Here is a 17,477-nt window from a genome sequence, read left to right as displayed (position 1 = left end):
AGGGGTATATGGATATTGTATGTCAACCAAATTATTCATTATTAAAAGAGTAGGCCTATTGTTACCAAAAATAAGCCTTCTAACTTTGTGGACTTGGACAACATGTTTTTACATAAAAACCGGTTGAATTGTTCGGAATTAGGCCTATACTACTTTTTTATAATTAGTCTTTTAATATTGGAACTGCACACATCAATATCTATATCTACATAGGCCTACTTCTTCAGTAATCATGACAATGAAAACCAGCCAATGTGTAGAAAAGATTATTATAGTTTGGGTAAGTGGTCGTCCATTATTTCCGCCATGGCACTTATACGCACAAAGCAAGCGTAACCTTTTACCCCGCCCCCTCACCGCTTCAGTTATGCACACAAAAAATGGCGAAGATTTACCATGAGAACTATTGATAAATGGATAGGCCTACGGATATACTCACTATCAAGCCAAACTAAAAAGAGTAAAGTAGTTGCCGGGGCATGGGACAACTGCCCCTGGCAAAAATTGCCTATTTTGGGCCACCTCAAAGAAAAAAAGAAAAATGAGGCCTCCAACTGAGTTGGGGCAGGGCGTAGCAAGCGAGTGGAAAGGAACAGTGGCGTAGCGTGGGTCATCCGATGGGGGGGGCATCCGGTCTGATGGGGGGGCACAAGCCATCATTTTTTGCCAATTTTCCTATGGGATTTACTAAATTTTGCAATCGATTGGGGGGGGGGGGCACGTGCCCATATGACACTACTGGAAAGGGAGGGCGAAGTCCAAGGGCCCCGAGGGCTCAGGGGCCCGAGCAAAAGTGCAAATGAACGCTGATAAAGGAGATGTTAAAAGGGCCCGCACTGCTTATTGTCCATGGGTCCAGAAGGCTCTTACTACACCCTGGGTAGTGGTAATTTAGGTGAGGATTCCCTCTTTGATCATTATGTGAGCAGCTCCAGCAAATGGGCAAACAATTGTGCGCCCAAAACTGTGCCTAAATACAAGAATGTCAGAAAAGGAACATCCAGAATTATGTTGGTTGAAATTCAAAATTCTGGAAGTTTTTAAAAAACAAAATAAGGATCATTCGGGGAGATATATTTAATTCCATCAGAATGCAAAGAGGAGTCCTTTATTCAAACTAAGCACCAATTGTATTGAAGTGTCACCAACAAAGCACTTCAGCAAACAAAAGGGAGAAATTTGATGCAGTCGCTTTTACATACCCTCCTTTTGATCACCCATTGATGCACTTCCCCTAGTTTAAACAACAAGACGCTGTTGATACAGAAACCAATCTGACGTTCGCGTTGAAGTGAATTTGAGCAAGAAATCCAATCAATATTTTTGAAGTTAAAGTTAAAGTTCCAGTAAAGTTCTTAACGGCATTCCGCAAGGTCTCTAATAACTATTACCGGACGTAACGTTTCGATCGGTCTTAACAGCTCTTAAGGGTACTTGCCCATGAGTTTCATTCAGGGGCGTGTTTGAAAAACGGCACAGCGCATTAGTAAAAAGAATAAAAAATACTAAAATTTTCACCGGGGTTCGAACCACTGCCAATTGCACTATGAATGCTAAAGATGCCTATACTGTGCCACGGTGACTGTGGTTAACATTCGGCGATTTTCAAAGATATACATATCAACACGTTTCTAGTGTATTGAAAATCAGATTTTGGTAGGAATACGGTCATAGAAAGACATATGACTCTACTTGTCTGTTTGTTTTTCATTTAATACACATTAATTTTGATGAATTGAACTGGTACAACTCTTAGCACTCGTGATAAACGACGATTAATTTAGTAATAATAAAATGAAAACGCTGGGTCATTCACGACGTCATTTGTAATTTATGTCAAAACCTGGGGAGGACCACACACATAAGTGCTGCATGTATACGTGCGCAATCGATACTCAATGATCCAGACAATAGCGTTTGAATATACCGCCCTGCTTGACACATCTTGTCACTTGCGGGAAGATATACTATAGGCCTACCCTAATAGCTTACAATAGATACCCCACCGTAAATAGCTCTGTTCATTATCTCGCTGTGCTAGTTTATACGCGTAGTGTACGCACTTTCGAACCATATTTTGTTCAAAAATGATAGGAAGGGACTGTTTTCAGCTAAAATGTTGGTTATCAGCAGATGCTTAATGATACCGGGAAGTGTTGCAGAAAGGTAAGCGTACTCTTTATTTATTCAAAATATCACATATCAATGAATTTAAATTTGAAATCCAAAAGGAAATGTCAGGTCAAAATTCTCACCTTAGAATTATTGTGAAATAAAATCAAACCAAATTTAGGCTCCGCAAACAACGTCCAATTATTCCCATTGGTGTTTGCTACACGTGCATATAATAAATTATGATTTGGGGCTAATTTGAGAAGAGTTAATGCCTCGAGTTTCAAAATACACCGAGTGATGTTTTTGATCAAAAACATCGACAATTCAAGACTCTGTAAAACAAATCAAGAATTTTCTGGGATAATTGCAACTAAGTACAATGAAAGTTATGATCTAAGCTACCAGATGCATCATTAATTTCCGGACTATGATATTTAGTTGTGGGAAAATATTACTTTAATGTTTTGGCGGGATTATTTCCCGCCAAAAATTTCAACCAAAAAGAGCATGTAGCCTTAACCCTGTTCATCTTCGGCTTTAAATTGTCGGGTTTAAAGCACATTACGTCGGATATAGTTATATTCGACGCTAATTCATACTTCCACTTATATCCGATACTATTACCGACGTAATTTAAGACCGGTAATAAGTGATTTAAGTCCGACTGTGTGAACACGACTATAACTTTAGAAAATATTTGAATACTCTGATGTGTGTTTGGTATTTTGTAGGGCAACATGAGTAAAGTTGTGTTCACACAGTCGGACTTAAATTACTTATTACCGGACTTAAATTACGTCGGTAATAGTATCGGATATAAGTGGCAGTGTGAATGAGCGTCGAATATAACTATATCCGACGTAATGTGCTTTAAACCCGACAATTTAAAGCCGAAGATGAACAGGGTTAAGAGCTGTTAAGACCGATCGAAACGTTACGTCCGGTAATAGTTATTACGTGTGGACAGCACTTTTGGGCTGTCGGATATAACTGTGAGTATATCACTCGCGCAAAATTTTAAGGAGAGTAATTTTCTGCGTGATATCATCATGGCTGCAGCTGCAAATGTTAGTATAAATAAACGCAACAGAGAGGTCAATTGGAATGACAAGGAAACATTGGCTCTCCTCAAAATCTGGAGAGACCCGGAAATTATTCCTGGCCCATCCTGGGATAAAATGAAGCTTTGGGAGGAGATAGCCACGCTATTACATGACAAGGGATTCCCCGTACGGTCGTCGAGGGAGCAGATACATCCTAACATAAAGGCACTGAAAACTCTCCATCGCACCCTCCATGATCAGATGAAACTGAAAAGTTCAGGCGCAGGAGCAATTGACCATCCTTATTTGGATGACCTACAGTTTCTAATTTATTAAGCTATAAGCATGATAACAAAAAGGCATGCAATTGGATTTTATAAGATGATTAAGGGGAAAGAAAAATAGGGGGTGTCAATAAAAAAAACTTGATGACCAAAATGTAGGGAGTAACACGATGACTACAGATAATGTGCTTATTTTATTCAAAAAGACTGATGACTGTTTGGTGTAAACGGTGGGGTGGGGGGGGGGGGGCATTTTGCTGCCGAAATAGGGGAGGTCGCATTTTATAGAAGCGACTTTTTGTAAATTTGGGGTCCCTCTCCGAAAAAAATGATAGCATGATGAGGGCAGTCTTAAGTTATCTTAAAGAGGGGCGTTTATTGGAATTGAATTTTCAGTGAAAAAAACCTTTAAAATCGGGTTAAATTTCCTGATGGTGCTCCTGTAGAAAGGAGGGATTTATGACCGGCAATAGGCTTATCGGACATAAACACGTCGGACATAGCGCTATTGCCGACTAATGTAGACGTGCTAAGGGATTAGCGGAAAATATTTAATTCGATCGGACATAAGCCCAGACAAAATATTACCGGTAATAAGTACATGTGTGAACACAGCTTATATAATAAGAAATCAAACATCGCGCCCTCGGCGCAACTCGCATGTAATCGAAGGTAGTAAAAGATAATCTGATAACAATAGCTTGACAATAGCTATCAATAATCCGTTTCCAGTAGTTCCTTCATACACGGTCCCTGTGTATGCATAGAGAATCTGTGTACAGACAGATCACTGTGTGGGTATCATTATAATAGAGGCATGTCCAAAAATAAGTTCACACCCATTGAAGATAACAGTCCGGAGGTTAACCAATACTCTTTGTTATGCAATACACATATTGCATTGTGGGAAGGAATTTCGGCACAAATTGACTTCCGGTAGAGAAACCCTAAATCCGCGTATTGTTCACGTACCACCATGTACGAAAACCCTAGTCCTGCGCAATGGGGCCATGCCCCCCCCCCACACACACCCACACCCACACCCACATTTCCCCCACCAGTCCCAAGTACAGGAAAAACAAACAAAAAACAACTGGCGTTATTATAATGTACAAAAAATACGAAATGTAAAACTATAATCTACGAAATATATCTGTTTAACATTATCTTACTTAAACTTGAAATGTTGTTAAAAATAAAAGTGAAATAATTATCACACCTGTTCGGCAACTCTGGCTGCTTTTGTACTTCTTTGATATCAATACAAGAACGGCATCAGCATTCTCCACCGCATTGGCCATGCAGTCAAGAATATTCCCGGCGCCTTCGTCTGTAACGAAAAACGAATTACATTATACATGAGTAAGGTTCTGCGTATGACGTCATTTGTTGATCAATCGATAACCACCCGTTATGTTTATGGTACTGACTGCATGATAATAAATTGTACCAGAATAATATTTTAGCAGGAAAAGGTCATTGAACTTTGCACAGTGTCAGTTTTCAAATTTGCTCAAATTGTGTTAAAATCACACAAATGAAAATGCTCCGAATTTTACGTATGAAGTGTCAAAATGTTTATTTTCATATAATGATTAAAATAAAAACAAAAGTTTGCGCTATCCAGGAGGTAACGCATCAAAACAAGTCATTGGCCGTAAAATAAGAAATTGAGAATTCTTATCCTTATCCCATGACTAGTACAGTGATCTATACGATGATTTTTATGTATGACTTGTTGTACTGTCCCATGACCCGATACAAATTGACATCTCTCTTGTAAAAATCGAAGTACTTTTATGTTTTTGGCCCCAATAATTTGACCACTGACATTTTTGGTTCATCCTAGATGATTCAAATTATCTATTTTCTGAATCAATATGTCTAGTGGAATACAATCTGTAGGCTGTCTTAAAGGAATTTGGTGTCGGAAAAAATAGGTCCAATTATTGTTGGTACCACTGGAATCAACATAACATGTACTTTCTCCCTACTAGTCCCGCGGGGGAGGGTAGTAGGTGACTATAAAAGGTAATCGAAAAACAGGGCCAAATTTGGGTAAAACAGGGCCAAATTTCAAACCTGCTCAAATTGTGTTAAGGGGTCGGATTGAAACATTTGCACAGTATTTTGTTTTGTGGGACATGAGAGCACATCAGACATATCGAATTGCGTTCTGAATACGAGGAATATCCTTCTGATATCAAGCAATTTTGATTTTTTTAAAATTTAACAGTCCCCGAAGTAAATTGTATAAATCTAATGATATGTACTTACTATTTTTAAAAGTGCATGTAGCTGGGATGAAAAGCCGTCCATCATATGAAAATTTTGACCTTTCGAATTGAAGAGAAAAGAATTTTTTTTCAAACACCAAAAATGGTCGGGGGGGGGGTACGTATATCTTCAATATGAAAGGTCATCATTTTCAATAATAGTCGGTTTTATTTATCATCCCAGTTTCATACACTTTAAGTACATATAATTAGATTTATAAAGTTGACTTCGAAGACTATTAATTATTTAAAATATCAAATATCAAATTTTTAAAAATAATTTGCCATCAAATTTGAATTATATCGCGAATTTCAAAAATTCAAAATTATTGGTACTAGAAGAACATCGTATTCAAAATGCAATTCGATCTTTCTGATGTCCTCTCAGGTCCCACAAAAAATACTGTGAAAACGTTGTTATCCGATTCCGAAGCATTTTTATATTCCTTATTATTTCTCAACCTACTATCCATTGTCATTCTTTTTCATTCTTCTCTTCATTTGCTCTGTATAATATCATTTTGATTTTATGATTCACACCGAGGGGCGTAGCCAGCCTTCTCAACCAGAGTGGGCAAGGCTCCAAAAATTTCCCACAAATTGATTAAGAAATAGATCAAAGCGAGCGAGCGTAGTGAACGGAGCCTTTATTGGCGTGGGGTCCAGGGGCCTGTATGAGGGCCCTGGTGGGGGTCCAGGGGGCGAAGCCCCCGGAAGCTCATGGGTTTTGGGCGTTTTTATACCATGAGGAGAAACCTCCTTGCATACATCTGTAATGTTTTTATGTGAACATTTTACCATGTAAACAAAATGTAAGGTTTCTTCAATTATTTATCTCATTCCTTCCCACTTCCATTAAATTACTTCCCCCTAAATTACTTTCCCTACTCTTCCATAAGTTCCCCTTCCTTCTCTTTCCGTCGTCTTCTTATTCTTTAATTTCTTCCCCTTTCTCTCATTACCCCTTCCATTACACTCACTGAAATTACTTCCCCCTCAAATCACTTCCCGTTCCCTTCCCTAAATGTTCTTCAATTTCTCCCCCTTTCTTACACTCCTTCCCCTTGTGCATGAATTGCGTCCACAATAAACATGCAAGTTGTTTTCTTTACTTCTTTTATTACCCTATTTCCCTATTCCTTCCCCCACCAATCTTAGGCTTCCCTTTTGTTTTTTCATTTCCCTCTTTTTTATTTATTCTCGTTTACTCTCTGTTGCTTCTCTTTTCTTCCCTCTTGAGCCTTTCTTTACCCCATTCCCCCTTCTTTTTCTCTTCTTTCCTTCCCCTTTTTCTTCTTTCCTTTCCTTTTCCCCTCTTTCCCCTTCCCTTCCCTTGTCCCTCCAAAATGTCCCCCGGATTTTTCCAGGGTGGGCGAGTCGGCCACCATCACACCACCAACAGATCGACGTCAGGAGCCTACCGTATTTTTAGTTTCTATTTTTCATTAAGAATAAGATTCGTACAATTGTATACAGAATTCAAAGAGCTTCCACTGTCATTATATAGCCATGTCGGAAAGTGTTTCCATCGAATAGGGCATTGGGAATTACAAACTTACCCATCATGTCAATATCCAACAAGACCTTGTAGCTATCCTGAATTAGTTCATCTCTCAACTGCTTCGCTCTCCTCTGGTCTTCCCATTGGTAGCTGATAAACACGCGACCTGAAATTACAATGGGGCTAATAGTTTTTGTAAATTGCGCAAGGTTGTATTTTTTGTTAGATTCAGTAAAAGAAATGATATAATATAGAATAGGCCTTTACACCAAAGAATAATTTTTTTTTAAATGTGCCAGGCAGTAAAGGGGTCACCAGCAATTTTAAAGTGACCTTCATGTGTTCACTCAATATCTGTGACAAATAGAATTAAATCAAGGTCGTTTTTTGTCATCTCTGGCTTAAATTTCAACGAATTTCCCCAGTTTTTCAGATTATATTTGTTTCATATAGGTTAAATATCAAACGGTGGTCGCATTTTAAAGAAAATCAAGAAAATTTAATATTTGGTTTGCAGTAAATAAGGGCACTATTCCCCATGTTTTGTGTCATCTCTGGCTTAAATTTCAACGAATTTCCCCAGTTTTTCAGATTAGATTTGGTTTCATATAGGTAAAATATCCAAACCATATCCCAAACGGTGGTCGAATTTTAAAGAAAATCAAGAAAATTTGACAGGGTAATTATAGAAAGTCACTCAGAATCCTGTATAACTATTCAAAAGGGTTCAGACCATATTTGGTATGCAGTAAATAAGGGCACTATTCCCCATGTTCATCAAGAAGCAGTAATAAATCTCGGTATTATACCCGCATGCAGAGCATGCAGGGTATCTTCCCATCCTATGGTTTCTTCTCCTCCATCTCCTTCTCCTTCTCCATCAAACACATCATTCTGTCAAGGCTAGCGCTAAAACTACAAAGGCCCTGGGGCCCATATGTGGTACAATTATGGGCCCTACCCCGTAGAAGTGCCTTTTGCCCATCTTGACCCCAGAGGTCAAAGGTCACGGGCCCCAGGGGCCCAAATGTGAAAATACAAAGCACGCCGTTTCTCATCAAATGAAGCAGCCTCAGGGCCCTGAGTTGGTACAATGATAGCCCTAGGGGTACTCTATATTTACAAATATACAAGAGCCCAATATGTTATATATTATGGGCCCCAGGGGCCCAAAAGTTAAACTATGGTGCAACAGATTGACAAGCCTAGCTCTAAAAGTACAAGATCACTAGGGCTCATATGTGGCATATGTATGGGCCCTAAGTTGTAGATGTGCCTTTTGCCCATTTTGGCCCCAGATGTACAAGGCTAGGGGCCCCAGGGGCCCAAATGTTAAAACAAAGGGCCGGCCGTTTCTCAGCAAATAAAGTAGCTACAGGGCTCAGATTTGGTACACAGATAGGACTTATATTGTCATATGTATATATGACCCCCATATGTCACATAATATGGGCCCCAGGGCCCCGAATGCTAAAACATAGGGCCGGCCGTTACTCTGTAAGTAAAGCAGCTACAATGCCCAGCTTGAGTCTACTGATAGAACTAGAGAATTATACTTCAACATATGTACATGAGCCTCATAAGTCAAATATTATGGGCCTCAGGGCCCCAAATGTTAAAACTAAGGGCCGGCCGTTTCTCATCAAATAAAGCAGCTTTAGGGCTCTGAGTTAGTACACAGATTGCACCTGAAAATTACATTGTGATATGTACATGAGAGCCCCATATATTACATTATATGGACCCCAGGGCCCCAAACGCTAAAACATAGGGCCGGTCGTTACTCAGTAAATAAAGCAGCTACAGTGCCCAGCTTGAGTCTACTGATAGCACTAGAGAATTAAACTTCAACGTATATCCATGGGCCTCATAAGTCAAATATTATGGGCCCCATGGCCCCAAATGTTAAAACAAAGGGCCGGCCGTTTCTCATAAAATAAAGTAGCTTCCGGGCTCAGAATTTGTACACAGTAGCACCTGAGAATTATATTGTTACTAACACCCTCATACCCACCAACCCCACACACGTAGGACTAAACAGACAGATCCGTATTATAATAAATTATGATAATTGGAAATACCAGGGTGAAGCGTTAAGGCTGTAAATTACATACCCATTGGCTGTTCCATTTAATTTACATACTCCCTCTGAAATGGCCCCAAAATAGGCTGTTCCGTTTAATTTACATACTCCCCTGAAATGGCTGTTCCATTTGATTTACATGAGCCCCACAAGTCAAATATTATGGGCCCCAAATGTTAAAACAAAGGGCAGGCCGTTTCTCATCAAATAAAGCAGCTTCATGGCTCAGAGTTTGTACACAGATTGCACCTGATAATTATATTGTGTATATGTGGGCCCCATATATCACATTATATGGGCCCAGGGCCCCAAACGCTAAAACATAGGGCCGGCCGTTACACAGTAAATAAAGCAGCTACAGTGCCCAGCTTGAGTCTACTGATAGCACTAAAGAATTATAGTTCAACATATGTACATGGGCCTCATAAGTTAAATATTATCGGCCCCAGGGCCCCAAATGTTAAAAACAAAGGGCGGGCCGTTTCTCATCAAATAGAGCAGCTTCCGGGCTCATTATAACATCATAACACCCATCCCACACACGTAGGACTAAACAGACAGATCCGTATTATAATATAGGTGATGGTAATTGGAAATACTAGTGTAAAGCGTTAAGGCTGTTCCAGTTAAATTACATACCCATTGGCTGTTCCATTTAATTAACATACTCCCTCTGAAATGGCCCCAAAAAGGCTGTTCCATTTAATTTACATACTCCCTCTGGAATAGTTTCCCCTAATCATATTGCATAGCCTCACTGGGAGTAAGAGAGACTGACAACAGCAACCTATGGAGAGTAAGAGAGACGACTCCCCTGGGAGGGGACTTTTTACAATTTCTTTATTTTAAGTGCTACGACAGTGCAACCTACATTCAATTAAAGCTTGTGACTTGGACTTTCACTTCTTACACATTTTCTGCCCAATTGGGCAACTTTTTACAATTTCTTTATTTTAAGTCCTCAGCAAATAAGGACTGTAAGTTTGGGTACACCGATGTCTGCACGCGGCGCGGCACACCGCTGAGCGGCAGTAGCGTGACTCTGAAAGCCACTCTTGGCGCTCAGCACCGCTCCAAAATCGTTTTTTGTTGTCATACGTCAGAACGGCACCGCTCCGAGTTGATTTAAATTCAACTCCCAGCGGTGCTGCCGCGGCGGCAAAGCGGTGGAGTGATCGATATATCGGCTTGCCGCTGGTCACCGCTAGCGTTTCTGGTGCGACTGCGCAGTGAAGCAAAATCATCTTCCCAGCGGCAAAGCAGCAAGCGGCAGGAAAGTATGAAACCAGCATTACTTACCTTTGGAGACAGGCTTTGATGATACTGTGCCCTTTGAACCGGTTGAAGGAAGCTTTTCATTAATAGCTTTTACGATTTCAGGCAGGTTTTTCATCATGGCCGCATCTGTCCTTACATCGTAATATATCTCATTGCAGATCAGAATTCCTAACCAACTGGAGGCCTTGTGATTGTCGTATTTCAAATGAACCAGGGGTTTCTCCCAATAGTCAGCGTAGTTTGCCTCTGTGAGAATGCATATCACCATTAAAAGGGTGCCAAATTCAAGATGGAAGTTAAATATAAAGCATCAACCCCGGGGGGGTTCTCAGTACAAATGACCATACGGGGACGTGCCGCAAATATGGGTAGCATTTTCAGCCTCTTGGTATATCAATGACCCCTTTTTCAAAGCCTATTTTGGTATATGAATGGGTCCTTTCTTCCAAATTTTCTCAATTTTTTCGGAAAATAGCCCAATTTTTCGTTAATTTAGCCAAAATTTTCAAAATTTTCCCAAAATTTTGGGAAAATTTGTAAAAACTAGGACAATTTGGGTTAAATTCGGCCGAAAATTTGGACTTTTGGTATATAAATGGGTCCAAATTTCTTGAAAAATTGGTATATTTATGGGTCCACTTTCAAATTCTCAGCGGCACGTCCCTACCAAAACCAAACTTGAGTACCCCCCCGGGGCATCAATTTGATCGGATCACATGTACCAATTTTTCCTCTAATCATAAGGAACAAAAACGTTTTAGTGGCATATATTTATGAATGATTAGTGAGTTAAAGGCAAAACAGGCAAAATGTAAATGACCTTTTGCACAGGGCTCACACTTTCAACATTCTCTGATTGAACACATGTTGAAGCGGCCATAGTCTCAAATTATGTAGCTTCAAGAGATCACACAAGGAGCACAAAAGGAGTCTAATTTTACCAATAGATGGTACACACCGACATCGCCTGGCTAATAATTATTTGATGCAGCAGAGATACTAAAATAAATACACGGGATCGATACACGTGAATTGCTATGCACGATTTTGATATCAGACGAAAATCTTCGGATACCGGGGTGGAAAATGATGAATATCTCCCGCAAATGATTTTGTCTCAAGAAACCAGATGTGGTCTCATACACTTGAAAATACGTGTTGAACAGATATGATAGTCGTTAGTTTGCGCTTTGAGGAAAGGCCATGCGTCTTGAACTCAAAATCTGACCAAAATTCTAATTTTATATTGCGTTGGTCCTGTATGGACTACAGCGCGCAGGCTATATAGCTGCACTCACTACAGTGGAGGCAGTATGACCATTGACCGCAATGTCGTATACAAGCTTACTCACACAGCGAGAAATCAATTACCCCGGCTATTGTCAGTAGCCTTAGTCAGGTCAATTGGCTACTGTGTCTCATATTAAAGGTCGGAAGAAACTTGCCATGAGTGGCTGTGGATTCAACCTACCATGGCGATTTCCGCCATGAAGATATAGGGGCGATGACACTGTGTGGTAAGTAGTCTATGTAGAACAGTAGAACCAAGGTTGCATAGGATCATATGGTGCTTGACCTTTGGTTTTGACATACATATTGCTCCAGCGTTGCAGAAAATATTCGTGCTGTCTATATACTCAGGAAACTACGGAGGCGATAGTGTACATTTAAATTTGTAATTATTACTTCATTTTGATATTCAAACAGTGCTATAAAGTCGTCTTTACAAGGAATGTGTGTTTGTATTAAAAGAATTGTTATACAACTTGGATGAACTAGAATTACTTGTATGCAAATCCGAAAATTGCAACACATATTTTCATTTCTTTATTAATTTAGCGGTATTGCCAGATTTTACGTACAGTTGGGCTATATTAATAGCCTCATTACAGTTTTATTAATACTGGCAAAATACTTGCCTGTATGTGCTTGCTGTTTTATTTAGCGTATATAATCTGTTAATGATACGATACGCCCTCACCCAGCTTTGCTGATTTAACAACATTAATAGCCTCGTTATAGTTTTATGAATACTGGCAAATTACTTGCCTCAATGTGCTTGCGTGTTTTGTTTAGCGTATATAATTTGTTAATGATACGATACGCCCTCCATAGACGAAAAAGAAAAAACAGTAGTCTGTGACGCCCTCACTCAGGTTTGCTGGTTTAACGATAATCCATTAATCGGTGTAATGAATAACTGGAGCTAAAAGGCGCAAGGTACCATTCAGAAGTAAATTAATGTGCCGTGCCAATTCGACTTTCTGAGGGGGGGTAAGATGAGCCTGAAAATAATATACACTGTATATACTAGATTGAGGGATCCGATACTACTCGGGAAATATTCCTTAGTAGGCTTATAATATTTGGGTATCAGTGGAAGTTAACTTGTAAAGTACGTCATTTGTATATGAAACACTTAAGCCTAAAGACAAAATTTAAATCTTGTGAAAATGTTATTCGGGTAAAATTTACTGTCAGAACACGGAGATAAAATAGCATTGAATTGTTAGATCCACTTCTCACAACACACGCAAGACTGATTACAGACTCGAAATACACAAAATTAAATCTGTATTAACTTTGGGACCGAAACTTTGGAACTCGTTCCCCATGATATTAAAGCGGCTCGAAATTTAAATTCTTTTAAAAGCGTTTGTCGTCTTTTCTCATGGAGAAAAATCTAAGCATATAATATATCTTTGTTGTAAATTATGTATCAGTATGTGGTACATGTATATAATTGGTTTAGGATTTGTTGAAACTATTTTTCTTATCACATCCGTAATTCTGACTTATTGATCAAATGATTTATTTTTGTGAGTTATTTTCCTACATTACCTTGCTTTTGTTGCTTGAGACATCTGTTTGTGTGTGTGTGTGTGTAAATGTACTTGAGTGTAATTCTTAATTTCTGTAATTCTAGTATTATATTAATTAGCCTAATATTTCTTTTAAGGTGGTGTAACGCTCAATTCAGGCTTTTGCCTTTTGTTACATCTCCGCCATCTTTTTTTTTTTTTTTAAATTCTATTTTGCCGTTTTGTTAAATTTGCTTGCATGTATTTTGATATGATGGAAATAAATAAAATATGTATGTATGTATGTATCATGGTCATCATGATATGCGGTAGATTGCACGATTTGATCATGCGCTTCTTCCAATTGACTTCCACTTAACGGTGTTTTCATTGGTCAATTGTTGTTGACGTGCACCACTTTGTATTCATTGATACTTTTGGTGATATCGGCGTCCCCTTGTCAATATCGTAACAAAGATTTTTGACAATCGTCTCAATTTTGTGATGGAGTCAAGACCGTTAGGGCCTGCATCGAATTGTCAGAAATATTTTACTTCAATATTACTTCAATAGTTTGTTGGCAATACTAGATTGAATTTCTTAATATTGTGCATTGTGAAACTTCAGTGTACCAAATAGCAGAGATGTATCGTTCGAGTCCGGACTCGGACTCGAGTCCGACTCGAGTCCACTTTTGTTGGACTCGGACTTGGCTCGACTCGAACACCAAAAGACTCGGCTCGGCTCGGACTCGGACACAAAAGGACTCGGACTCGAAGCCGAGTCAGGGCCGAGTCCAGGCCAATTAAATCCATGTAAAATGTGAAATGATTATCTAAAAATGTCAAAGTAGATCTCAAATTTGTTGACTTTACATATTTGGCAATTTTACAAATTAATTGGGGCTGTCAAATCTGTGATGTCATATATCCTACATATCGACCAAATTATTTAGATTTATTTGTCACTTTGTAGAATCATATTATTGTTATCATTAATGAAATAATTGATAATTAAATAAATGCAAACTTTATTAAATATTTGGACTACATCAAAATATCTAAGAGTTCTTTCATGGAACTTTCCAATCCAATCTTGAAAGAGAGAAATATGCACACTGGACCATACATCTCAGCTCAGTAAATTGTAATGGCTGTAGGGTGCACATTTGTGTGGGACAAATTTGAAAAGATATTTAGAATTAAAGGTGAATTTCTGTTATTATTATTATGACGATGATGATAATGATGATGATAAAGAGAATGATAACGATGATGATGATGATATTTTTCTATGATATATTTGAATACATTGCAATTCATTTACATGTATGCTGCATGCAGCCTAGTGACACTTCTCTAGTCCCTGGGTGCATGTTCACTGTGCGTTTACATGTAGTGTGCCACACACACACACAGATAGCCCCACATGACTGCTGTGAGTGCTGTTTAGTACAGGTGGTCTGATACATGTAGAAGTTTTTACCATCAGGAGATACCTGTTCATGGGTATGGGTATTATGAGGGGAATTAGACATACCCATAATTATGGGTATGAGTATAAACAAATTAATAAAACAAGTACAAAAAGAGATTAAATATTGGTGTCATGGTGAATCTAGCCTAAATGTGACATATTTTGGGATGCAAGTGAAAAAACTATGTCTTTGTATGGACAACCAGACTGTGCAATACTAATTTCAACATACTTTAGTATATTTAGCAGTGATGTCGCGTTCGAGTCTGGACTCGGACTCAAGTCCACTTTTTGCCGGACTCGGACTCAGCTCGGAATTGAACATTTAAAGGCTCAGCTCGGTAAAAAAAAATAGGACTCGGGCTCAAGTCGACCCCAGTCCGATTCCAGTCCAATCAATCCATGTACAATGTGGAAAAATTATTTATCTTAAAACATCAATTGGAATTAAATTAATTGTCAATTTTCCAAGTACATTCATGCACATCTACACAATACACATCCATCAGATTATCCATTAGCTCAATCATTATAATTATTATCGTTAATTATGCACATCTGGATAATTATATTCATGTTTTATCAATATTTTAAAACTCCTTTAAATCTCTTATCAAATCCCAAACTTCAGTATGGTAAGGACCTCTCTATTCATTTGTCTCAGATGCACTAGCCCAAGCCTGGCAGAAGAAGTACATGTACACTGTGAGCTCATGTGGCTGGCAGAAAATCTCACTCCAGTCCCCAGCACCAGTCACATTATCATTAGTTCTACATGTGTGCAGCATACAAGTAGTGGAGTGTATTTGAATGGGGAATATCAAAATAATTAATACAAGCTAAAATAATGATATTTTAACATAAAACATAAAAATTCACCACAAAAGAAAAAAAATCTTGAAATGTTTTTCCAGTTTGCTAGGTCTTTTTCTGTATTGATCAGTCATTGTGTGAATGAGACATGTACATGGAGCATACATGTCATGGGTGGCAGTGTGCACAGGCTGTTGTAGATCTCAGCATTCATGTTCTTTTTGTGTAGCCAGGGTTGGATTGATATTTTTCAGGGCCCTGGACCAGGCTAAAATAAATTTAAGGGCACTTGCTAAAGCTTTCCATTTACTCCCCACACAACCCCATTCATGATGTAACCTAATTGTTTTAATTATGAATTTATGATCAGAGGACTCAGAGTGGGATTCATGAGTGGAGTTAACATGCATCTGGGAAGTGATAGTATATTCTATTCTCACTTTCCTGCATTTGTGTATTAACCATGTACTGTATGGTAACCGTACCCGTGGGTACGGTAAAAATAGGGCATGAGTACGGGTACGAAGCCACGGGTACGGAAATTGGGACACGGGTACGAGTACGGGTACTACAAGTCTGGTATAGGGAGAGCGGTGTGTGGTATAGTGTAGTGAGTGACTTATGGCCAATGACCTTCTTTTTCTACAATTTTAGCATAAAAAACTTTGCAATTTTCTTTTCAAGTTTCAGCAAATTTGTATTGTAAATTTTCAAATTAGAAACAAAATTTAAAATTTTGCTCCATTTTTGGGAAATAATGACCCATTTTTTCAAAATGTTATACCAAATGACCCCCTTCTTTCAAAATTTTATACCCAATTATCCCTTTTTCATTTTGTTATACCCAAATGACCCATTTTTATACAAATAGGCTCCTACTAAGCAATGCCAGACACCTGTCACATCATAAGTTGAATGACCCCCCCCCCCATACACACACACGGGCATGGACTTTGACCGAGTCCGGACTCGAGTCCGGACTCGAATCATATTTTGTTGGACTCGGACTTGGCTCGGACTCGCACCCCTGGACTTGGACTCGAGTCCGGACTCGGACACAAAAGGACTCGGACTTGGCTCGGACTCGGATACAAATGGACTCGGCTCGGCTCGGACTCGGACAAGCTGGACTCGGGTACAAGTCTGCCAAATAGTTTGGAAACTGCATCGTTTTGTACCAAATAGTTTGGAAACTAAATTGGCATGTTGTAGACTAATTGGCTATTAAGAACCTGATTTTATTGCCAATTTGTGTAAAAATGTTTGTTTCATTTCTATACTTGTTGTTCTTATTTATATATTTAAACATGGCATCATTCTCTTACTCAGTATACCCACATATTCACCTAACTTACCTTACTTTTACCATTTTGGTAATATCTGTACAACCGTCCAATCATCATCAACTTGTACCTTAAGATACTGTAAATATGTTTATTTCCCAAACAAAAGTGTCATCCATTCAGATTCAAAAGCAACTTTACTTTTTATTTCTTGTACTTTATTACTATTACATTTATATATATATATTCAACTTTGTATAATATATATTTGATGTATAATTACTTTCTATCCTTATGATATATTCAAATTATTACATGTCTATACAAGTACTATCTATATATCCATATCTTGCAAAACTCAGACTGTCATCAATTGCAGTTTTCTATGTACAAAAAATGTCTTGCAGATTAATTCTTTTTGCAAAGATATCGTGAAATTTGAATTTCGTTCTGGTATACCAGAACGAAATTACAACACATTGTCTATGGAGCAGTGTAATACTGTACACATATAATCATGCATA

The 17,477-nt window shown here is 38.6% G+C and overlaps 1 protein-coding gene across 1 annotated transcript in view; it reads right to left on the bottom strand.

Annotated features, from left to right (window-relative positions):
* Positions 1-3,490: 3,490 nt before the first annotated feature.
* LOC140149631 (uncharacterized) overlaps positions 3,491-17,477 on the bottom strand; it is a 122,372-nt gene continuing 108,385 nt past the window's right edge. The window contains exons 5-8 of the mRNA XM_072171711.1: positions 10,602-10,826; positions 7,278-7,385; positions 4,662-4,772; positions 3,491-3,495 (exon numbers count right to left, since the gene is read on the bottom strand). Of these exons, the coding sequence (XP_072027812.1) occupies positions 3,491-3,495; positions 4,662-4,772; positions 7,278-7,385; positions 10,602-10,826 (449 nt within the window). The remainder of the gene's footprint in view (positions 3,496-4,661; positions 4,773-7,277; positions 7,386-10,601; positions 10,827-17,477) is intronic.

The sequence above is a fragment of the Amphiura filiformis genome, chromosome 4 (assembly GCF_039555335.1).
Source record: "Amphiura filiformis chromosome 4, Afil_fr2py, whole genome shotgun sequence".
Lineage (NCBI taxonomy): Eukaryota > Metazoa > Echinodermata > Ophiuroidea > Amphilepidida > Amphiuridae > Amphiura > Amphiura filiformis.
Note: the sequence above shows the minus strand (reverse complement) of the source record. Positions and strands in the feature narration are given on the sequence as shown.